The sequence below is a fragment of the Aspergillus bombycis genome, assembly GCF_001792695.1.
Source record: "Aspergillus bombycis strain NRRL26010 chromosome Unknown contig00109, whole genome shotgun sequence".
NCBI classification, from domain to species: domain Eukaryota; kingdom Fungi; phylum Ascomycota; class Eurotiomycetes; order Eurotiales; family Aspergillaceae; genus Aspergillus; species Aspergillus bombycis.
The window spans coordinates 1-23,912 of NW_019170111.1; the positions used below are offsets into that span (position 1 = coordinate 1).

Here is a 23,912-nt window from a genome sequence, read left to right on the forward strand (position 1 = left end):
CTTGGTTATATCCAGATTCATATCCTTGTCCGTAACCTTGTCCGGAGCCTCGCCTGGAATCTTGCCTGGAACCTTGGTTATATCCAGATTCATATCCTTGTCCGTAGCCTTGTCCGGAGCCTCGCCTGGAACCTTGGTTATATCCAGATTCATATCCTTGCCCTGAGCCTTGGTTATATCCAGAATCGTAACCTTGATCATAGCTATGATTCTGATGACTGTTGTGGTGGCGACGTTGGCTGTGTCCCTGAGACTCGGAGTAATCACCGTATCCGTGGCTAGACGATGATTCGTTATAGTAGTCCGCACTGTGCCCACCCCCATGACTGTGATGGCGACTCTGATAGCTGCTGTGATCGTCCTCGGAGTGACGTGACTGGTAGCCTTGGTGGCGAGATTCATAGTCTTGGCGTTGATGAGATAGCTCATGATAAGACTGATCATACTGTTGTTGTTGTTGTTGTTGTTGATGATGATGATGCTGAGGCTCAGGTGGAGATGTAGTCTGCTGCGAAGTCTCATCACTCCTCGAGGAACCACCCAGCCCAAAGTTAGAGAAAGCGCTGCTAAGCTTAGAGATACCTGGAATGGGAAGGCTGGAAAGTTCGTCGAGAGGGTTAGCCGAACTTTGTTGCTGTTGCTGTTGGGGTGGACGGTATTGTGACTGTCCTGACTGATTATGGGACTGCTGAGGTGCATGACTGTGGCTATGGCCGTGCCCATGGGAGTGGCCGCCCTCCCCTGTTTGATTCTTTCCCGCCTTCACACCCTCGGCACTGAGAATATCGTTAAGCTTGGAGCCACGATCCGACCTAGACTGCACCCAAGATTCGACTGCTTCGTACATAGTCCGATGTGCTTCATTGCGCATATCTCTTAGAGCGGGATGATGGAATACTTTGAGGCAATCTTCCGAAACCTGTCGCTCGGAGATGTTGGTGTTCTCCCAAGCGTACAGGACGCGAGGTGCGACATATTTGAGAATGGCAGAAGCGACTTGACCAGCTGGCTCATTGAGGATATTGGAGAAGTGATCCTTAGACAGCAAGGAGTGGGTAGGGTCGGTGCAGTGAGGGTCAGTCCATGGCTCATACTGGTGTTGACCAGAAGCATCAATGACGCTAGAGGAGCCAGCCTGAAGCTGCTTGGAGGCAGCATTGATGATAGGACGAACGAAGGGCGCCAAAAGAGACATGACAAAAACGGTTAAGGTTTCAGTGATCGTCTCGACCAGGGTTTCTAGACCAGGGATTTTTTCAATGATGGATGAGAGATTCCGCACGACATTATCTCTGAACTGCAGAATAGGGTATATCTGATCAATGGTCTTGTTTGCATCGAAATCAGGCAGCCCGGGCAAGCCACCCGAGGAACTCTGATTGGAGTCATCAGCTCTGGCAGCCCTGCTTTGTTCACCTCCAAAGCCTCGGCTGCTGCCTGAGTCGAAGTCGTCAAAGGATCGAGCAGATCCGCGGGCTGAATAGCCTGAACTATGACCGCCACGCTTGTTTAATGATTCTTGCTCGTCCGAGCGGCGCCTGAGCTCCTCAGCTTCGTTAACAAGATCCCTCGTGCCAGGGACTTTGCCGAGCAGTGCTGTCAACGCGCTAGCAGAGCCGGAAGATGTATTTGTCTGTGCATCTCCCAGCGCAATATCCATTTCATTAACCTCCGACTGGGTGAAATGATCGGTCGCTTCTCCAAGCATGGAATGGAAGAAATCAACCATACCGAATGTGCCTGTTATGAGAGGGTAAACACGGTGACCCCGAACGTTCAGCTCAGTCCGCGTGCCGGTGTGCGGGAATACATTACGGAAGCCCATCTCACGAAGCGCGAGTTCGCAGTAGTTCGTGTGTGCTGCAAAGTCCTCAAGAGTATGGAGTCCTTGGCCGAGGCACCGCAAAGCTTCGCAGAGGTCCTCTTCGTTTCTATTCTTGGTATACAGTCTTCCATAATGGATACTGCGAGCCAAACTATATTTGACATAACCAGAACTCGTGGACCAGTCTCCTCGTTCGTTGGCGATATAGTTCTTCATACCGGTATCGGGATCGATATCGAGCTCAACTTGACGCACCGGGCCACGCAGCCGGGAATCGTACTGACGTGCGTCTTGGTTGTCGGCATAATCCTTTGGGTTGCTTGTAAAGAAACATTAGCCATATGCAACTTCATATGAATAGAGAGATTAGACGAACTCAATATGCTCTTCGGGACGATAAGTTCCGAGCCTGTCAGATGTGACCTCAAACTCCGCCGTCGCATAACCGAAAGTCATGAAAGACAGGATCCAGACAAGGATTCGGATAGTGTCAGCTTGGACACTCTTGAGGGTGCCGACGTCCATCGCCTGGGAGCTATAGAGGGTCAGCGCGTGCAGCAGATAGCTTCGTAAGAGATGAGACCCCACTAATCACGTAACCAGTTGCCAAAGTAGACGCGCTTCATCATGGTGGAAGTCCACTTATGGCCTTTGATAAAGGCGACAGTCTTGAGCATATCTTCAATATCGCCATGGCGCCAGTTCTTGCCCTCGACGGTGGAGATCGAAGCGATATCTAATCGTGTCAGCAACTGAGTGCAATCTTGGGGAAGCCGACAAAGCCAAGGTCACACATACTGCCAGCGCCAAAGGCATGGACTTGAGAGGGAAGCACGACAAGCACAAGACATAAAATGAGGAGGGCATTAAAGCCCATATTCATCCCTGACGCCATCGTGAATATGGCTGCGGGTCTTTAGTTGACGTTATGAAGTCTAGGGGAAAATATCCGTGGAGGGGTAAATTGGGAAGAGAGAAAATTATAAGCTTTAAGCGCTTGGCGTCAGGAGACACAAACAGCTGAAAGAAAGTCTTTGTCGCCCCAAATGTCGTTGAAAAAATTTTACGAGAAAAGGTAAGGCCAGCTCTACGAAAATAATTTGCAGCTTTAAACAAGGAAAATTTCTTGGTTTTTTGACTAGTTCTGATCTACAAAACACGGCAGAGCGACACCGCCGAAGTAGAAGAATGTCTTTCCTGATGATTTCAGAGCCCCGCCACCAGCATCAGATAACCATTAAGGGTTCACTACGGAATTAGAGGCTGGCTGAGCTTTGTGAGGCTGACGATCCGTGCAGTAGCTGTACTGTACGCTAAGGACTCTTTCTGGTCCGTAATACAGCAGGTACGAGTATTTTTTTTTAAAAAAAAAAAAAAATGAACGAAAATACTCCGAAGTAAGTGACAAGTTGACAACCTCTCCCAAGGATTAGTATGGGCACTAAAGCACTCCACTCCAGCCTCTTCTCGGTAGCTCCTTGGTATATGGGGCTAATCGAGTGGCACCACCCTTAGTAGCCTTGGGCCCTTGGGGAGGGGTAATTGAGGCCGAACTGTATCCATTATACCATACGGAGGTTGTTCGTAAATAAACAGTTGAATACGGTCACTGTTACAGAGTTCAGTTGATACCATGGCAGCAAAACCACACATTAGCGTATTTATCGAAATAACCGACCATCAACGTTTCTTAGTCCACGATCTCCAACATCCCATATTGGTCACTGCTCGTGGATCTTCGCCCTCGGAAGATGGAAAGTGGAACCCGGTCGATTGGAGTTGACTCATAATCATCAAATTGTAGCAATGATATGCATGGGGTCGATGTGCTTTGACATGGCGCACGGTGACCTGCGATCCTCGGGTATGTACTTCCGTGTGCCTGACCTCAGCCCTCAAAAAGGCATGTTCTACTCCGTTGCTTCAACTTTGACTCGATTCCTGTTAGTTATTTCCCTTTCTCTTTGCTTCCATGCTGCCCGTATGGTTCTGGTAAGGAGTTTGCCCTTCCTCATTGCGCCAACCCCTCTTTGTTGACTAATGTTATAATCATGTTGGAGCTACTACAGTCTCCCCATCAGTAGGATCGCGCTTAGGGGCCCTACTAGTAATGGATTGTGTTTCAGAGATTATAACGCCTTATGAATTAGAAGATCTTTTACTGTTTTAATAGTGACCATTCTTATACTCTCTATTCCCGCCAGCTGAGCCTTACTTGAGAATAGATGTATACAATTTTATTACATTGCATTCTAAAAAGAAACAGAAAAGATCCTCAAAGTAGCTATATGAAAATTCTTAATGTTACAGGTATCCTGTCTTACAGTAAGAATATTGCTATGCCATACTCATACATCTACAATTATACTATTTGTCTCATGAATAAATATCGTCACATTATATTATATACTTTAGGCTTCGGATAACAGGATCTAAAATATCCCTACTTAACTTAATTTTCACTTCTTACTAGTAATTTGGAGCAGTTGGTAGTTAACTATAGATAATATAAGAGTTAGTCCCTCAGCCATTACAGCTGAACACTCGTCTACCAGTAGGTCTACCAAGCCTCCAAGTCAAAGAGTCCATCTTCTCATATCGGGGTCCTTTTTGGGTTCCGCCCACCAGCGATACCCAGCAGGCGCCTTTGCTAAACCCCAAGCAATCCATTCAACATGCGACCATTCGGTAATAGGCTCGGTTGGAACGGCTGTCATAAAATTGTAAATGGTACTTGAGTACTCAGTCTTGCAACTGTTGAACCGATAAAATAAAGAACCGAAACCGACATCTCGCCTGAGGAATTATCCCAACATAAACTCGACACATCTCCATAGGGTCGAAACCCCTTGGCAACACATTCCCTTGAACGAATTAGTAGATTTCCTTCATGTAAGGAAAATGATCACTTGCCCCCATGCAGCTTTGAAGGTCTGTCGGATTTTATCACGCTCCTGGTGCCCTAGATCCCAGAACCCAGCAGAGTCTAACTGCTTTCCCGGTACTTTTTCGATAAGGAGATAGAGAATGGAGCCACCTGGAAGCATAGCTGTGTGGTCTTGCAATTCTCTTTTCATATGTAAAAGACGTGCGGCTGATTCGTATTCCCTTGTCCGTAAGGTACCGTAAGCATCTAACATAATCTGTCCATAGGAGGGAAGGTTATGAGATGGCTGACGAGCTAAACTATTGGGGTTCGCGCCTGCATATGGAACTCTTAAAATTGTGAGCAAAAGGCCAAGTAGAATGGTGGAGGGTATGATCATACTGCATGGAAATCCTCATGATAGCTAATTCAGTTTGACAAGCTACATTTTCACATTTGAAGGTTCCGTAGGCGCCACTGATAGCATCTGGGAAGTCATTTATTTCGCCTGCACTGAACTGGTCGTTCTTATCGCGCAACTTTTCAGTCAGGCGCCAACGAGTGTTAGGGTTGGTAAAGGAAATGACATTTCCAATCCAGCTCACATCAAAAAGCTCTGTCTCCATTTTTGGGCTGCAATAAGGTCCAGGTGTTTGTGAACAGAGAGGCTGAGAGATAGGTGAAGGAGAAAGAGAGGAGAGGGGAAGAGAAACAAAGGCGACCCTGGCTCTGTCCTAGTTGTTTGAACAAAAATAAAACTACATCATTCTTATCGCATAGAGATTTTTTTCTCACCCCAGGTTTACCAAGGACAGTTCTCTTATGTAGTGACAGAGCTGAGGATCTTTACTAAATATTCACTTTAGTGGAGCTTGTGAATATCATTTACTATGAATGGTCTAGCAAGAAAAGGAACAAGAAAAAAAGGAACATGATCATACTGGATTAGTTTTAAAAATTCTGGGTTAGGGTAGTGCTATAGGATCTTCCATCTCAGTCTAGTTACTGTTATAAGATGCAGCCCTCATAAATACAGCCTTACGCTTGCCATGCCTACAGCAGATAAACTATAGCGGCCACTCTGCAACAACGGGTCCTTCTCGATTTCTGCCAGCAGAAATTGCAGAATTCTAGTAGCGATTCTGAACATTTTATATTTCTGTATTTATACTTAAGAAATTAGTATAAATACTATATGCTTCATATGTAATGTACATTTCTCTATAATTATAAAGGGTTGGCTCTATATATATATATAATAGGTTGTACTGTGTAAATTCAATACCGGGTCCCCCTTAAATTTAGGTACCGTGACCCTTGAATCTAGATGCTGTGATCCCTGAAGTCTAGGCACTGTAAGCCTTAAACCTAGTTTAGTTAAAAAGGCGGAGAGCCAGTAGGAACTCTATTAATATAATATAGTTATACAGTACACAGATATTACACTTAAATTTTTCCATCAAGTATCTCTAATTAGATTTTCTTAGAAAATGTACTTTATTTTATAATTCATATAAAGGAACATATACAATATCTTATATTCTAAGAGATAGCGATACAGTTTAATACTAGTTAGGCGGTATATGGACTTTGTAAGAACTGTTGTGGAGTGACTGCTATAATAGGACCGCACGTACCATGTCCAGCTTCGCGTCGTTAGCTCTTTACCGCCTAAAAAAGTGTCTTAGAAAGGGAGGCGCGGCGATCCCAAAATTCATTCGTTGCACCTTTGAGCCAAGTAGAAGCTACTCTACTATATCAACAGGTACACCGCAATAATGGCGAACCAAAATGACATGTCGAACTGCTCCTCTACGAGCTGCCGAAACCCAGGCACGCGCCGCTGCACCGGTTGCCAACTAGCAGAATACTGCTCCCCAGCATGTCAGAGAGCCCATTGGGACATACACAAAGAGGCGTGCATGGGGGCAAAGAAATACAACTGTTTCATCGTCCGCGCCACTCCCATTGACCCGGCGAAAGAGAATCCCACCGATGCGGACTATATCGAACCGATGCCCCTGGCCTCATACGGTGAATGGTTCGCGGAACTGGAAGAGGTATTGAGAATAACCAGATGGACCGGCATTCTCGAACCCGGCAGATTCTACTCACACAGACCCGTTAATCATTGGCATTATCATGTTTACCAGCAGCATGAGAAGACAGAAACACCGAGGAACCGACTTATGAGTCAGTGCTTCGACAAGGAAATTCATGGCGACGTTGCAGTGGTTAGGTCGTCTGATGTGAGAGTCAAAGATTACTCTACAGAGTTCTCCAGGACGGAGTTGGTTCGCACATTGGGGTTTTACAAAAATATAAACGCTGGAGATGAAACTTTCAGGCGGTCCAAAATAGAAACGGCTGGTAATACGAGGTTGTCGCTGGAGGTTATAGATGTAGCGGCGCCTAGAGATTACATTTTTGATAATACCCCTGGGCGCATAAAGCCATGGAAGCTAAGTGATTTTGAGTGATGGGGCTAAATAGAGGTGTTCGCTGAATGGCGGACGTGCTCCTGGAGATTGTGGATTTCTCAGATCAGTGGACATTGTGAAGAAAAGTCCGACTGCAATTTGACCTAGATAAGGCCGGATAAGAGAGAAAAAGGATTGACCGAGGCTTTTCCTTGACATCTACAAGGGTTGGTCAGAGGACCTCGAATACTGTTAGTTTCTTCTTCAATGTATATTAATACTATTTTGTTCACCCATTCTTACTCGCTGCTTTTTCCCAGGGTTACAAAACACCATACCCAATCAGGATTAGACCCTGGAACAAGCCTCGGAGCTTAAGAATGCAATCATCCCGGAGCAATGGGAACCCTGACAGACTCCCTTAGATATTAACCAAGATAATCGGGATCCCCTTCCATTCTCACTAGAAAGCAATAGGTAGGTCCATCCATGATCATGCCACGCGCGTATGTAACCATCCAGGGCCGCGGTGTAACTTTTGAGTGGAACTTGGCGAACACGCAAAAAAACCCCGCTTTATTCTCTATCAGTTGGGGCAGCCGCGGGGTAATCCGATCCGAGTCACCACCGAATGAACAAGAAATATAAACGAGCCCCGATGATCATGGATTCTGGGTAGTATGGGGCTTGTTCCCGACGTAGCATTCCGTATACGACATTGTTGGGTAATAGAATGAAGTTGTATGGCCCTCAAATGCTACACAAATCCATTGTTGAGTTATCTTCACATATAAAAATTTGAATCTTCTCCAGCTTTTCCGGATTTTCTCTTTTTTTTTTCTTCTCCCTTTCCCCACGTCACCTCCAATTGAATTTCGATATTCTACTCCGTACATATCAACACAATAACATTATCTACCCGAGTATACCTAAATAAGGAAAGAAAAGAAAATGACCGTCCAATCAACCCCCCACCTCGATGCCCTCCAACGCGACGGCTTCGTCGTCGTCCGCTCCCTCCTCTCCGCCGAAGAAGTCGCCCAGTTCCGCGCCGTATCCACAAAAGCCACCACCCTGACCCGGGCAGGCCACTGGCCACACTTCCGTACCGTACCGAAGCAATTCCCCCCCTGGCCGACAACGCCGCCTCCCGCGTCGGAGGGCGGTATCTGGGGCGTCCAGCACCTCCTCCACCCCGAAATGCCGGGCCGCTCCGAATTTGCGCGCTTCTACTTCTCCGAGAAAGTGCTTGCCGTCGCAGAGGAGCTTCTCGGCGTAAAGCGCACCGAGGGCGGCGAAGAGCCCCTGGTCATGGAGCTATTTAATCTACTGGTTGCGCCGGAGACGAAGGATTTCAAGCTGCGCTGGCATCGTGATGATATCCCTGAGACGGTGGGGCCGGAGGAGGAGCTGAAGTTGTTGGAGTCGAAGAGTCCACAGGGGAAGCAGAGTCATGCGCAATATAATTTGGCGCTTTGTCCTGATGCATCGCTTATTGTTGTTCCTGGGTCGCATCGGCGGGTGAGGACTGAGACGGAGAGGACTGCAGATCCTTATGAGCCCGAGATGCCGAATCAGTTAGTTGTGGAGCTGCAGCCCGGTGATGCGGTGTTCTATGATAGTAATATTTTGCATCGCGGAGTGTATCGCGGTAAGGCTGAGGGTGGGGAGGAGACGAGACTGACGCTGCATGGCAGTATTGGGTTGAAGGGGGAGTCTGGGAATGAGGCAGATATGAAGGTGCGGGCTACGGCGGTTCTGCAGCATGGTGTTGGGGCTTGGGTTCATCGCGATGATGCTGCGTTCGGGGTTGGGGAGCGAGCGGAGAAGATGAGGGCCAACTTGGTGGCCATGGGTACTGGGGAGGGTGTGGGTTACTCCCTTCAGGGATAGTCGGGTTCATCTTAATGTATTAGATGCAATGTTTTTTATTATTAGCTCATGAGCTATGTTCACGTTCCTATGTACTCAAATCGTTCTGGCTAACACTGAGGGTATTGAAGAAAATTTATAGACAAAGATAATCCTTTTACATGCGTGTCGCTCATTGCTGTCATATATCCATATTCATACCTTGTTCATTAGTTTCATCTTCCAGCGGCCGCTGTGCATATACATAGTGGTATAGCACATAGATATGATGGGAGCCGTCAAGAAGCTCTGCGCGCACTTTGTCCACGTACTCCCGGGCATCTTCGGGCGAGTAGCCTAGCACTCGGGTGAACAAGGCCAGTGTATAGGGTTCGACGGCCTCGTATAGTGTGACTTTGCCCACTCTTCCAATTTCCTTCAACCGGCTGTTTTTGGGCCATGAGCCCACAGGGGCCTTGATTCTGTCAGCTACATTCTTTCTGAAAGGCAAGGCATCCAAACTTGAGGAACACAAGCTCTCACATACCTTGTAAACATCATCTTGAACATTGATAAAATTAGCATCCTCCATCCATTGAGCAAGATGAGACGCAACATTCATATGCCGTCCAAACAGCCTACTCGCCTCATCGATCTTATACTGCCAATCCATGAGCATCGACGCCTGCTGAGCAGTGCCATCATCAGAGCGCAACCAGGTCTCATATTCCTGGATCTCAACCCAGCCACCAGGCTTAACATGGTTGTACGCCTGATTCAGGAACTGTTTCCAATCGGAGATACCGCCGCCCAAACTGCGGACGTGGATATAATCGAACGCTTCACTCGGACTGAACGCCCACTCACTCTCGGCGTCGTCGACAAGAAACGTGCAGTTCGGGGGCGCCCAATTGGGCTGGATGGGACTCAGATCGGTGCCGACGATCTCCGCGTCAGGGAAGTCCTCTGCGATATCGAGAGCCCAGATGCCGGTGCCGGTGCCGACGTCGAGAATGCGCTGTGGCGTCTGGCCTTGATTTATTGGGGCGCGGTATAGGGCGCCTCCTACGAGAAGTTTGAACAGATGGTGCATGAATGCTAGACGGTCTTGCTCTTCCTCGTCGTTTGGCATGGGGTATTGCCCGTTCCTGTAGGCGTGGTAGCGGCGGCCATTTTCGTATTGGTAATCTCGGACTGTCGAGTGAAGACTTAGGTTGGAATCGATTATGGATTGGGCGTCACAGAGCGAGTCTTCGTCACTAGTCTTATGATGGGGTCAATGGTTGTTCCTGAGATTTAATAGAGAACTCGAAAGCACGAGGCGCCGGTCCGGCATGAGGGGTAGAATTGTTCAGAGCGTTCCGGATTCCGAGACCAGATCACTCTAAGCGGACAAAACACTTGATGCAAAAATTGAACAAAAAATAAATTAACACCAGTTTTTGCATGAGAATTGGCCACATCTTGCGTGTAAGCAAATTTCCCGGTGCAGGATTAAGGCCAATTGCTCCAAGTCATTCAATGTCAAATACGTGACAGAGAGAGAGAAAAAAAGCCAAAGTTAGGAGTGGGGTCCTTATGACATGCGGAAGATGGTTACGTTGTATTCTTCGAATTCAGGGAAACGGAAGGTAAAGGGAATTCAGGCTGCAGAAATGGGGAGGGGAAATTTCTCACATCGACTACGATAAGCTCATCAAGATTAGGATGCACCATAGTTGCGTGGAATGTAGAGTCTGGTAGAGGTATGCGCGGGAAACACGAAAAGGGAGGAACAAATTAGAAATGCGATAAATGTATATACAGAGGAAGAAGAGAGAAAGAAAAGAAAAAACCGAAGCCAAGAAGAAAAGAGACGCTTCCGATATAGAGGGGTAAACCGTGAATATATAGAGAGGTATTTACTAGACAAGGCTAAATTGCAACTTACGGACCCAAGAGAGAGGATGTCGGGTCTGTTGACGGTGGCGGTGTGCACCAGGGCACCAGGGCACTGGTTCTGGGTATTGCTTGGTATTGTCCGCCGGGAACTGATTCGTCCTCTGCCAATGCTGCCGAACCCTTTGTGCAACATTGTTAACGCCCTCGATGCGCCTGGAATCACTTAGCCGCTCCGGTCTAAACCAGAGTTTGTCTGGTCTGGAATTTTACTCTGATGATCATACGCCTCCAACCATGGTAGGTGTCTGTCTGTCTTCCGTCCTACAACTCATCGTACATGTTTGTGCATCAGAGCTCTTCCTCGACAAATACAAGTTGAATACTGAGGCGGGTTTGAGAATACGACAGCTTAGAAACCCCGCATTAGCCGGATCCGCTTGAAAGGCCAATCAAAGCTGCAGATTCGGCCGATCAGCCACTTTGTCGGGCGGATGAGGTAGCACTACTGTACGTGCAGAAGGTATCACGACCCTCCATACGGAGTACTCCATATGTTCATCGCCCGACCCGACCGGAACTGGGAACATACTACCTAATTTGTGCCTAGGCCCTGTCAGAAATTGAACTAAATAGTTTTGATCAACTGACGGGGTTGGTGTGTACTAACTCCATCTTAAATGATCTAACATACATCTTGTACAGCTTGACTGTAACTGTCGTACACGGTTCACTTAGGTGGTAGGTAGTACTGACCACAGTCGCACTAAATACCAAAGCAAGCTAGAGGTAGGTTTGTATGGTTCCAGAAATGATATGACAAGTCAGCTTGGTGCACTCCTTGGGAAAATAAATCGAACGGTTATTCGTTCTTCGTGTGGCTCAACAGGGGTTGGATTGGAGACCATGCATATCTAGTCCGACAATTACGGATCTAGGAGATGTTTCCGATTGGTACCAGATCATACTATCCTAGTGCTCAAGATGAACTGGGAGCACTACACCCCGTACTACTAACATACTACACCAACCTGTTATGCACCAAGACGTCGCATCATCGATACTTAGCGTGGAAAATTTGGAATACCCCTCAAAAACTCATATCGTTCATCTGCGCCAAGACCAGCCATCACAGATACATGTACTAGTAAGTCGATAACTGTTGAGCAACCACAATGTCACTCGAGTTTTCATCTCATTGTCTTCCAAACGGCCTTTTGCCTAACCACAATAGTTATGTCGGTTGCAGATCATGGGCCTTTGCGCTGCGCTGGTAGGGGCCGAATTTCTCATGCAATACACATGTTCCGTAGGACAGTATTTCACTCGAAATTTCTAATATGCATTCAAATGACCAAGTCACCCATTCGAGCGCTCCGGGCCCGCACAATCGTAGCCATAAACCCTATCCTGCCTCACCACGATCGTATTCGTCATCATCTACATAATTTGGACATGGCTACGTACAGGTAGGGGAAGTAAAGGCCACGTGAAAACAGATCAGAAAAAGAAACCGACGCTGGAGAGAAATGGTGAACCATCACAAAGGCCTTGTATTGTACAAGTGGTCCAATTCTCATCCTAAGCTCCGAAGCTTGTCCTGCTCGGTCGGCGTCAAGGCCGCAAAGAGCTGTTGAAACTCTGGCTTAGCGGATGCATTTCTGAAAAAGTCTAACAAGAAAGCTTGGGTCTCGTCATCACGCTTGCGCACACCGAACACACCCTCCGTGCCACCCTCTCCGAACGCCATCAGCTCCTGTTTAGTAACTCCAAGGCTGAGGTCGAGAGTGTTACTAGGAAGATCTTCCCAATCGTCGTCGTCACTGCCTTCTTCCTCTAGGGCTGCAGCCGTGGCCGCATCGATCTCTTTGCTTCCAGACGCTGCAGCCAACTCCTCAACTAAGACTTTGACGATTTTCAATGGCGCGGCCACAGTCGTGTATTGATCTGGGTTGTTGCGGGTCTGTGAGCGTGTCTTAATGCGGCCGGTGTCCTGGATGATAAGGTCGCCTTTAACCTGCACTTGTGCTAACCGGGGATCTTCGAGGTTGTAAAGTGTCGCCAAGGCGATAATGTTCTGCTTGATTTCGTCATACCCCGCAAAATTGACCGAGTTCTCAAGCCATTTGCTTATCACGATGGGGAGTCCACTTTGGCCTCCAATGTCCACCTGCGCCAAGAAATCCACGACTTCGCGCGCGCTGATCAGAGTCAGCCGAGCGAAGACGAGAATCAAGCTTTGGATGAACTGGGCTTGCTCGGCAGTGGCAAGTCGCTGAGCGACCGCCCGCAGAAGTTGTGGTAGATAAGGCCCAAGTCTTTCTGATCCTGCTTTCTCCACTAATTCGGCTGCTAATTGTCCAACCTCGGTAGCAGCATTGTCGTCAACAGCAGGACCCAGCAACCGATCAATGATCACCAAGACAACCTCAGTTGCCTCTTTCCCGCTTTGTGGATCACGCCACGCGATGAATTGATTAAAGTCATGCGAAAGAATATGCCTAACCGCTTCTGTTGCCGGGCGAATAAGCTCCGCGTCGGTCGAATCCAACAACAGACGGTTCAGCTTAGGCATGACAGCCTCCACAAACCCAGCTGGGAGAGGTTCGAGGGCTCTTTCCGCGAGCGCTCGCAGAAGATCCGCAGCGAAATTTGTCAGTGCATTCTCTTGTGTAAGATTTCCCACATCAATGGCCCCTGTCAATGAAGGTAGCACTTTTTCGCAAAGACGGACAAAGGAATCATGGCCTTGGTCTGCAACAGATTCTGCGATATCCTCGAAAGCCTCAGTTACAATCATTGTTAACTGGAAATTGGTAGCACCATTGCTGGCAATGTTAAAAAGCACATCGATGGCAATGGATGAGAGGACCACACTGGGATTGACCATGATTGTATCACGGAGTGTCTCCGCGAGTGTAACTTTAAGGTCATCACTGTCGGAAGGCTCACTGAGGTCGTGCTCGGACACGAAATCGGATATAGCTGAAATAACTGAGATCTGCAAGGGAGTCGTCATGCTAGCAGGGAGGGAAGGCATGAGATCCTGCAGGGCTCGGATACATGACACCTTAACAACTTCCGAAGGGTCTTCCGAGATTGCCTTCAGGGTGGCCTCGAGGTAGGAAGCGGCTGTCGCACTAAAGGCCTCACCTGCAACCTGGGCTAAGATTCCTGCCACAAGGTAACCACGGGCTCGAAGAAACTCATGCTCCTGTTGGATGGAAAACTGGATAAGGTTACTGAGACCAGTGGCCAATTCAGGGGAAATCGGCTGGGACACTTCGTGGAAATCTCGTAGAAGTTGATTCAGAATAAAGAATGCCGATTCGCGGGATTTCCAACTATCGTCCGAATCACGGGTTAGGTCCACTTTCAACTGCCATTTCGCACGCTCAAGGAATACTTACGTTGAAGAAGAATCAGCAAACACATTATTCAGGTAGACAAGTAAGCCCTCGGCCGTAAGAGCCTTCAGCCATTCACCAAGTTTGATCACCAGGTCACCGCTACATGTGCGAGGGGTATAGTTGGCTGTGACAGATGTCTCCTCTGAAAGGAAAAGGTTTACATCAATGTCCCACAAGCCCTCCTCCTCTGTGGTGATCTGCGCGTACGAGCTGGCTAGCTTCAGAATTTCGGGCAGCCAACTGGAGCTTGTCGCAGCCTGTCCCGCGTTCTGTAATTGCTGCTGCAGTTCTGCTTTTACGGGAGGTGCTTTGATTAATGTCTGGATCAAATCCAACTCCTCCAGGACCAAAAAGTCCAAAGTATAGGGAAGTCCATCCACATCTTCCAGACGGCCTTGTCTCTCGTCATTGATATAGAATTCGTGGTATGCAGCCTGGATATTGGACAGCTCTGTCCATATGGTAGAGAAGAAAACGGGGCTCTGGCCCGTCATAAGAGCCGGAAAGACCATGCGGATCTTCATCAAAGTCTAACAGAATGATGTATGGTCAGCATAAGGGCTTTAGAACCTCCATGTGTCAGGGGTTTATACCTTGACTACTTGTAACTTGAGTCCAATAATACCTCTCCATTTCGAAGGTATCTCACCCTCCTTGCTTTCTTCTTCTTCAGCAGGCGCCTGCGGTAAGGGTGCCTCCAGAGTCGAGATGAAGAAAGGAAACCAGCCGCCAAGCACCTCATCCATAAATTGTTTGACCGCAGTTTTGTGTTGCTCGAGTACCATCTCCAACGTATCAAAGCACGAACGGAATACTGCAACAGCTAAGGCTCGCAGCATAGGTTTTCTTGACTCATTGGTTGCGACGTTGAACAATGAGGTAAGAAGATCCCTGGCAACATTGAAGAATTGCTCTTCGTTGAACCCTGTGTCTACCAGGTCCAGGAGGACCTTCAATGCACCATGCAGAGCACTAGCTGTGCTATTGGCATCGTTGATGATCTGAAGGATTGCAGGAAGGAGCTCTGGCCATTGCTCGGGGAAATCGGCGCTGGCAATCTTGCTGACTGCAAAGCTTGCAGATGATTTAACCTTGCGCTCTGGTGTTTCTGTGACAGTAGCCAGGTCCAGCAAGACTCTGCGAATCTGAGACTTATTCACGTCATTGATCAATATCTGACCCTTGAACTCATCTAGATTCGGGGACCAGGCGGCAGCAATGAAGGTGCGCAGTACTGACAGGGCCGACTGGCGGAGGTTGATAGGAACGGAATCGTGAGAAGCGATAGCAGCGAGGGAAAGAGGAAGGTTCTCGTTCGAATAGAGACGAATCAGCTGAAGCTCAGCAGATTTCCTCGTATCAGCGACCGGGGATTGCGTATCCGCAAGCAACGATAGGAGCTCTTGCTCCATGGTGGAAGGAACTGGTACTTATCGAGGCGGAAGGCTAGTCTAGTTGATAGGAGGCAGTCGGATACGACTTGCTGAAAGGGATTGAGTATAGAAGAATCGAGCCAATCGTCAGTACAAACCAGGCTCTCTGTAGAGGCCCTTGTCCCTGTTGGTAACACTGATAAGTTTTGGAATACTACCACTTGACCGACACGACCGCGAGTTGGCGTGTTGTAAGGAGGGGCAGTTGATAGAACCAGGCAGAAAATATGGCGGTGAGTGGGATTTCATGGAACAAACTAAGTGCGATAAAGACGGTACCTGCCCCATGGCGGCCGACGAGGAACCATGGGAACGCGTTTTCTTTACCAACCAACCTCTTCTGCACAAGATGTTAGTTCTGTTCGAAGCATTGAGCTGAGGTCATCAACTGTTTCTTTTTACTCCATCCCCCCTCTCTTTTGCGTCACTACAATCTCTCATACACGCTTTCCCCCCTCATCCTAGATTAAAACCTACTTCCTTGTACGCCAGACTCATTATAGATAATTTTCTTTCTCAAAATGTATGTATAAGAGTGGTTCAATACTGGTGTGAATATGGGCAGGGAGCGTCTCACAGCAGAATTATCCGACACATGTCCACTGATGTAAAGACAAATGCCTATAGAAATGCAGAGGACTACGAAGTCTTTATGTGCTGTACTTTTTTTTACTTTTTCCTCTTTTTTTTTTTTGGCAGGTGCAGATACTACGCAGTATGATGAACCTCAGAAGTGTATTCTATGCTGGTCTGACGTAGATGGCGGAGATTCTTTATTACAAGATGGACGCACTTGGCAAAATAGCAGAAGATCAATCGGAATGTCATAATCAGAAGTATTACTGTGCTACCCGCTGTGCTGCTCAGACAAGGGAAGTCGTACGTAACTGACCATTCTCATAGGCGATTGTAGTGGGGGTCATAAAGGGTAGTTCGGCATAACTGTATCGTCCACTTAGATGGTTCAACTGAGGGGCGAATTCCTAGGGAAATTTGTCTAGTAGAAGTATGAATGTGCGGAGCAGGTACCGTACATACATGGGTAAGGTACTTCGTAGATCCCATGTAAAGTATGCTTGATACCATACAGCGATCGTCTCAGGTACGGTATGTATGTACATACAAACCACTATTATCAAACATAGGAAATAAAACCTCACTCTTCATGGAAAAGCAATTGCATTTTCTTTTTCCTTTTATCTTTTTTTTTTCTCTCTTTACCTACTTTCGATTCTCTGATTGGCCCTGGCGCCAAGGGATTAAATTCAAGGGAGGAAAGCTATAAGATCTGCAATAAGATAGGCACAGAGTTACCTTCCCCAAACAGTACCACTTATCCAGATCCTCTGTATATCTCGCCAACCAGAAGCATCAGTGCTACCAATAGTGGAAATTATTCCATAGGGATACGGTACTGGATTACTTTGTAGCTATGCAATACAGTCAAGGTACTCTAAACATCGGGGTGATAAAAGCAAGGGGCAGGGAGCTACTAATAAAGAGACCGGAATGAAATTAAGGCTAAAATTGAGTAATAGTTGATGCTGCGGTGGTATTGCCATTCTCTTTATGGCTTTTACTGACATTAGTATCTATTGTTAATATTATAATTACTTATCTCGTTTGGTTTCCTCCCCTTAGTATCATATTTAGGTAGCCCTTTTAATCTCCCCTTCTACTAATTGACCCAAATGTAAGAGGCATACCCGCAGTACGGGTACTATAGAATGAATATTACCGCTGTTACCTACGTGTCGATTCAGGTTTCGCTTTTACCATAGTCGAGATGATCGGCCAAGTGGACTGGAGTAACTTATCCCACCCACTATACTTCCACTAGATGGTAGGGACTAATCTGGTGGGGAAAGACGAGAAGCACTTAGAAATATTTAGTAGTGCTGTAAAGTAGACCACTGTACGATGCATACTCCGTAGTGAATCTTGAGTCAGCATGCTGTACAAGGTCGTGTGTGTGTCACTGTGTACTCCATAAGTATTACTGTCTTTGGTACAAGGCGTGAGAAGGTATAGTTAAGTTGTACTCCCTAGTGTATAGATCTATACGAGGGAAATCGGTGATGAGCATGCCGATGCCTCTTTCTGTTTCAAGCTATTCTCTTTTTAATCTTATTTTATTATTTTTATTTTTATTATCGATGAAAAGATTATACGTATTGGCCATCAATACATCTGTCATAATGATGCATAATGCAAACTTTTTGCCATCTGCTTTTTTTTCGGGGTTGCCCCCCATAGGGGGTGTATCATGGATGTATGTACTATGACATTATTTCGCCTTACCCATTTCCCTTTTTGATTTTCAATTTTGATTTTCTAGGAGGATTCGTTCTACTTGAGGGTTCTGCAACGCATCCACACCCATGACGCAACCACGTGACAGGTTTGGAGTCGTGACTTGGGCGCCTTCTCCTTGACGACTCTTGACCGTCGCCCGACAAGCCTTCCCCTCCGTAGGACTGCTTTGCCTACTGACTCTTTTTGTCTCTCTCTTCTTCATCTTTTTTTTCTCTCCCTTCAGTTGTTGTGCTTTGCTTGCGTGTGTTTATTCTCCTCGCTCTCTTTGGTCCCTCTCTCGCTTTTGGGACTGAGCAGTTTTTTGCCGTACTCGACTCCATCAAAACCCCAAGCAGAGCCCACCTCTCCCTTCCACCCGCCAAAGGGTCGGTTTTCCTGTTGTCTGCCCGCCTACACTCACTCTCCTCTCCCCAGACGGGTAAAAAGGGAAATTAAAAAAAAGAAAACGAAACAGGGAATATAATTTTTTTTTCTAGTTCCCTTACGAAATTTTATTTTTAAAAGAAGGTTTTCAGGAACAAAAACTTCCGAGGGAGAGGGGAGACTAAAAAAGAAAAGTAACTAAGAAATAAATTCCAGTCAGGGCAGAGAAGAAAAAAAAAGGGAAATAATATTTCCCCATTATCATCAACTTTTATCATCCACGCCATTTTCCTTCTTTGAACGCATCACAGATCCTGCCGCCGATTGTCACGACCTCAACGACATTGCATCCATGCTCTGAGGCTTGCTTGTTTCGTCTTGTCCACCCAACGTATGTTTAATCCGAACAGTGCTTCCTTACTTTGACTTACAAACCACAATCCACCGACACCCCTCCCTCCCTCTTTCCCTCTCTCTTCCTTTCCCTTTTCTCACCTTCGGGCAGAACACCCATTCCATCATCCACTTTATTCCCGTTGGAACTTCCCACAGTTTTCACCCTAACTTGGTGTACTTCTTTCCCCCCCTTTTAAAAAAAAGAAAAAGGAGATTTTATACTTATCATTTGATTTGATATTTGGCTCTTATCTTTCGCTATCTCCGTCATTTTTTCTTTTTCTCTTTGCTTTTTACTTTTTCTTTTCCCTTTTCTAGAATAAACTCTCTTCGATCCTCCTCCCCTCCCTCATTTCAACCACACTCAACTCGAAACCCCCATATACTCCCCCCACTTTCCCTTCCCCTCTGATTGTCGCAGAAGCAAAAGTCAAAATAGAAAGAGAGAGAGAGGGAGAGAACATCCTCCAGATTCATTTCATGCGTGGCAGAAAAGACAGTTGTTGACCCATCGTCTCGAAAAAGGCAGAGCGATGATTAGCCTCAGGGTGGAACAGCACTCAGATTCTCCGAGATCCCGTCAAGACCATATTTTCCTTGGAAACGACGACACCAGAGCCTTCGACGGCAATGCCGATTGCCAGTGAGAGCAGCACGACCGTCAACCCCGTGACTACCACCATGACAACATTTTCCGCCCCAGTAACCGCACCTAGATCGATGCCCAACAATCAGTCTGCGTTGGCTGCATCCTTCACCAACTTTCTCACCGTTTCAATACACCAAATCTTATTCCTCCGTTCGGTCTATCCGCGAGCGACTTTTTTGCCCGTTCGGGCCTACAACTATCCGGTCCGACAGTCCCGTCACCCGAAAGTGTGTGATTATATCAATGACGCGTCAATTGCGGTCGGGACAGAGATCTTGAAGGGCACAATCACCGCAGTCAGTATCATCATTTCATCTCTCCGCACCAACCAACCCCTCGAACGATATGCTTTTGATCTGTCGGGTTTCCCCCGCGTCCCTGCTGGAGAGATCAATACCACCTTTGAAGATAGAAAGGAAGATTCATCCAAACCAGGTGCCCCCTTATCGGACCGGGGTTCCGCTCCTCCGCCAGTCGACCTCGAGGCGCAGTTCCGTGCCTGTCTCGCCCGATTGGCCTCCGCTTGCGCCCGATTAACTCCGTTGCCCCGGGATGACGAATTTAGTTTCACAGTCTGCATTGAAGTTCGGGAAGATGCCTTGCCCCCTGCGGGTACTACAACAGAAGAACAAACTTGGATTGTGGCCGAACCGGGCAAGGTCCATCTCCGGTCGTGTACCGCACCGTATTCTGTTTCCAAACTTCGAAACGGCGAACCACAGCAGCCTCCCCCCAGAGTATCGAACGGTCGCGCCAAAACGGTGCCTGTACGACGTGTAGAAGCTGGTGAGCTTCGTCTGGAATTATGGGTGGAAGAGGCACGACAGAAATTTAATGAGCCGGTGGATTCAGAACATCCTCCATGAATCTGACTTTCTGTTCAAATCGATTTTCCATCCTCTTGCCTCTGTTCATCTAGTTATTTCATTTCTTTTTCCTTAAACTTGTTTTTGCACCTTACCATCTTTTCTCCCGTTTCTCTCATTCTTGTTTTAGCGTGACCAATGATCGAACATACATGATGGATGAGGGCATAGGGAATTGTCGTCCGAGTGAGCGGCGCAAATATATAAAATGGGGGGCGGACGATTTTTGGGACTCGCATGGCATTACATAGATCTGGTTCATATCTTTCATTTCTTGTTTTCACTGCTCTGTCTTTTTTCTCCGTCACGTTCCTTCTCCATTTGTTTTCCACTACCATCTTCTATTCTTTTCTTCGCCTACCTTTCCTTCTATCTTGATCACTTTTCCTCCAATATTTCTCTTTGCTTCCTCTGACTGTTTCACTTCCATACCATTTCCTCTTGTATTTCTCTCGTCTCCTTTGTCGAACACTCTCCTACTACATGATCCTAGCAAATTCAAATATCTAGCAACTAGCTACCAGACCGGTCCCCCGTCTTGTCAGTACCGCCGTTAGTGAAGATCTTTCGAGTCCCGTCCTGTCCGTAATTGATAATATATATCCCCATGATTGTGGCAGTCTGACATTTTTTTTTTTGCTGTTTCTCTCATCTCATATGCGTTTTACATTTCCCTTTGCTTTTTTGGTTTGCTGCTCCTGTCACATGGGGTCTTGGAAAAGTGTTTCATTCTGCATGTAGCATGTCTTGATGCTTGGATATGGTTGATAATGAGATGCAGGCACCCAGAACTTCAGAGCAGGAAACCTTTATACGAAATCTCAAAGGCGATCGTGGCTATTGAGACGTGAAACTTGGGTGGAAAGTTACATTTAACCAACTTGCGTGAACGGGCTGTAAAAGGGTTCCCGCTTTTGGTCTTGTCACCCAATTCCGGAAACTGATCATCAAGCAAACGTTTACATATGTGAATGGTGATCCAGTCTCTGATCTATTGCTGTCACTGGGGTGTGAATTGTTCGAGTTTTGTTCTGCTACCTGGTATATGCTGATTTCTGTCTGTTTATGTCGTTCATTACTGTGTGATGATTGATGGCAATGAAGTTATTGAATTAGACTACGTACTAGTTTCTTGCATCCATTTGGTCCATGTTTACTTCTGCATATATTGATCTCCAGCATCTGATCTGACCTATAGTAAGTAGGTTCGAGAAGGTAAAGAAAGGCCCTAACGTAGACCAGCAAAGTCTAAATGTCTATCTAGAAACCATAAAGATGCTAGCGTTGGTAATACTAGGTATAGCCTGATGATACTATAAGCAAAAATGAGACATTCTGAAACAATGAGAATCGCACTAAGATCCGCAAGTGGCTGACGGACTGTGGCTATATGGGCCCGGTTTTTCATAATAATCGGGGTTCTATCCTCTTCAACCTGGAAGAGATACAACCAGTCGCTCTCCCAAGATCTGACATACCTCTTTTAGGCTTTGAACACTTATAGGTCAATTATCGGCAGGGCATGGCTACATGGCGCCATGGTGGCTCATACCTGAATTGATACCTTACCAGTCACCATATTTGGGTTCGATTTAACATTTTCTGATGATTTGTATCGCACTTGGAATACCCTTCCTATCGCTAGGGCGTCTCGACAACAAATGATACATCCTAGAAGCTCCAGGTTGGCTATGGAGCAAAGATCAGAGGATGTTAGGCGCAAATGTATTTTGAAGATTTTTTTAAAGCCTATGCGGTAGTGTATGCCCATCATATGCAAGAGCACAACAGTTCAGTACTACTTGCTACACTTATTCCCCGGGAATAGCATGATTCAGACCATCGAGTAGTTCTATGGGTTTGACTTAGTACCGACTAAGTATACTAAACATATTTCCATATCCGGTTAGTACTTAGCCAACTGGACAGCAGAGATTCTTCAGCAGGGAGTTGTTTACAGAGTGAAGATAAATAATTCTCAGATCCATGTCACTGGTTATAATGACCATCAGCAATGCCTTGCAGTCTTGGGGTTTAGAAATATTGTCAGTTGCAGAGGGTGTCACTGGAATTAAAGGGTACGGATAAAGACGGTATAGCTGGGAAATTTATCAGACGACAATACAGTTGTCAAGAAGAACCGGTTCCTTGAAACTACAAGAGCATATTTCCTACGAATATACTGACCGCAAATTCACACTGTGAAGATTTCCAAGCTAATTCATAGGTTACTAGTCGAAGGCCAGGAATTTTTCCTTAATGAAGGCTCATCTTAACTCAAATCAAGGCAGAGAATAACCTTCTGGTATTAGAAGATTCTGCGCATTTTCACCGCTAGTAGCCACATTTGCGCCACTATCCATGGCCATAAACTAGAGTATATCTTGGAATGTCAAGTACTAACTGCCGTTACTACCTGGCAGGTTACGGTCAGTTGGGATGTCTCTCCATTGGAAAGGAGGGTGCTTCTATTCGGCTCACAGGTATATAGATGCTCAGAGCCCGCCCTCAAGCCTCATGAAAACACCATAAGTCTATACCATCACTAGCTTATAATTATTCATCACAAGTCTTAAAAGCCGCGTTGTCTATTTAATGATGCCCTCAACAAAGATAGATATCCCAAATGGCCATAGCATGCTTAAGCCGCACAACCTCAACATTCACGAGAACCGCCATGATGCTAAATTTTACGACACCATGGCCACAATTATGTCGCTGCGACAGACATATATGAACGACCGATTTATCTTCGTGAAGGGAAAGGACATGGTCCCAATTCTCAAAGGCTTGGGAGCTAGGGACACTGATTTCGAACTCCTAAAGTCAATTAGCGACCAGACAAGCCCTGACCCGACTCTTGATTATCGTGCTGCATCTCTTGGTTGCTACTGTATTGATTTTGAGGCAAGAGACATTCGGCGGTTAGAGCAACAGCCATACACGCTCACTGTTCAAGAGGACTATAAGCGTCACGATTCTGCAATTCGAAGGATCTTTGCCGAAGTCCCAACAGATATGCAAGAGAATACAGTAGTACAAGCGTTGATGATATTCATGGCCTTGGTGTTCCAAGATGTGCCTATAACTCCGCGTGATCAGCTGGATTATTCCTCACAGAGCTGGGTCTGTATGATATTCAATGGTCGAATAGTCACCGATATCTCAAAAGGAATCTTCGGCGAACCGGCTCTTGAGGGCGTTCACTCTGATGGGATCGGATCACACGATGTCAGTTCTATTTAGATGTGATCATATGAGGCCTGACAGTGCAGTTACCTTCCTGCATGACAATGAAGAGACAACGGGGGTGCCCGTCTCGAAAGTGGAACCAGCTTTGATCAAAGCACGAGTCCAGCATCGTCACTTTCTTGATACGCTGATCTTCGTCGATCATGATTATAAACATAGCGTAACATCACTGCACCCGCTTTGTCCGTCATCAATTGCACTTCGTGACGTGCTAGTGGCGTTTACCTGCCGGCCAAAGATGGAGGGGCATGTTTCAGGATATAGTGACTTAATGGCTCTCCACACCGAATCGCCAATGCAGATTCCCTTATGGCTTCCATAACCTGCGACTTGATTCACACCGTGCAAGGATGATAGGAATGGGTGGGCAAGTTGCAATGACTCCAT

At 46.7% G+C, this 23,912-nt stretch overlaps 7 protein-coding genes across 7 annotated transcripts; 4 read left to right on the top strand and 3 right to left on the bottom strand.

Annotated features, from left to right (window-relative positions):
* Positions 1 to 36: 36 nt before the first annotated feature.
* ABOM_010347 (Het-C domain-containing protein) lies at positions 37 to 2,720 on the bottom strand (the record flags this gene model as incomplete). The annotated part of the gene is made up of 5 exons (XM_022537475.1): positions 37 to 563; positions 628 to 2,144; positions 2,202 to 2,360; positions 2,414 to 2,561; positions 2,624 to 2,720. Coding segments are annotated over 5 exons (2,448 nt in total), but the record flags the coding sequence as incomplete, so codon positions are not given.
* Positions 2,721 to 6,469: 3,749 nt separating this feature from the next.
* ABOM_010348 (zinc finger MYND domain-containing protein) lies at positions 6,470 to 7,171 on the top strand (the record flags this gene model as incomplete). Its single annotated transcript, XM_022537476.1, has 1 exon — positions 6,470 to 7,171. One exon carries the CDS (start codon positions 6,470 to 6,472, stop codon positions 7,169 to 7,171), a length of 702 nt encoding a protein of 233 aa, XP_022385279.1.
* An 891-nt stretch (positions 7,172 to 8,062) lies between these two features.
* ABOM_010349 (phytanoyl-CoA dioxygenase family protein) lies at positions 8,063 to 9,004 on the top strand (the record flags this gene model as incomplete). The annotated part of the gene is made up of 1 exon (XM_022537477.1): positions 8,063 to 9,004. One exon carries the CDS (start codon positions 8,063 to 8,065, stop codon positions 9,002 to 9,004), a length of 942 nt encoding a protein of 313 aa, XP_022385278.1.
* A 160-nt stretch (positions 9,005 to 9,164) lies between these two features.
* ABOM_010350 (class I SAM-dependent methyltransferase) lies at positions 9,165 to 10,678 on the bottom strand (the record flags this gene model as incomplete). Its single annotated transcript, XM_022537478.1, has 3 exons — positions 9,165 to 9,437; positions 9,510 to 10,226; positions 10,640 to 10,678. The coding sequence occupies 3 exons, from the start codon at positions 10,676 to 10,678 to the stop codon at positions 9,165 to 9,167; spliced, it is 1,029 nt and encodes a 342-aa protein (XP_022385259.1).
* Positions 10,679 to 12,416: 1,738 nt separating this feature from the next.
* On the bottom strand, positions 12,417 to 15,662 carry ABOM_010351 (putative importin beta-5 subunit; the record flags this gene model as incomplete). The annotated part of the gene is made up of 3 exons (XM_022537479.1): positions 12,417 to 14,184; positions 14,251 to 14,780; positions 14,844 to 15,662. The coding sequence occupies 3 exons, from the start codon at positions 15,660 to 15,662 to the stop codon at positions 12,417 to 12,419; spliced, it is 3,117 nt and encodes a 1,038-aa protein (XP_022385260.1).
* Positions 15,663 to 19,388: 3,726 nt separating this feature from the next.
* On the top strand, positions 19,389 to 20,273 carry ABOM_010352 (putative mitotic spindle checkpoint protein (Mad2B); the record flags this gene model as incomplete). Its single annotated transcript, XM_022537480.1, has 1 exon — positions 19,389 to 20,273. One exon carries the CDS (start codon positions 19,389 to 19,391, stop codon positions 20,271 to 20,273), a length of 885 nt encoding a protein of 294 aa, XP_022385257.1.
* A 2,598-nt stretch (positions 20,274 to 22,871) lies between these two features.
* Positions 22,872 to 23,519, top strand: ABOM_010353 (uncharacterized protein; the record flags this gene model as incomplete). Its single annotated transcript, XM_022537481.1, has 1 exon — positions 22,872 to 23,519. The coding sequence occupies one exon, from the start codon at positions 22,872 to 22,874 to the stop codon at positions 23,517 to 23,519; it is 648 nt and encodes a 215-aa protein (XP_022385258.1).
* Between the last annotated feature and the right edge of the window lie 393 nt (positions 23,520 to 23,912).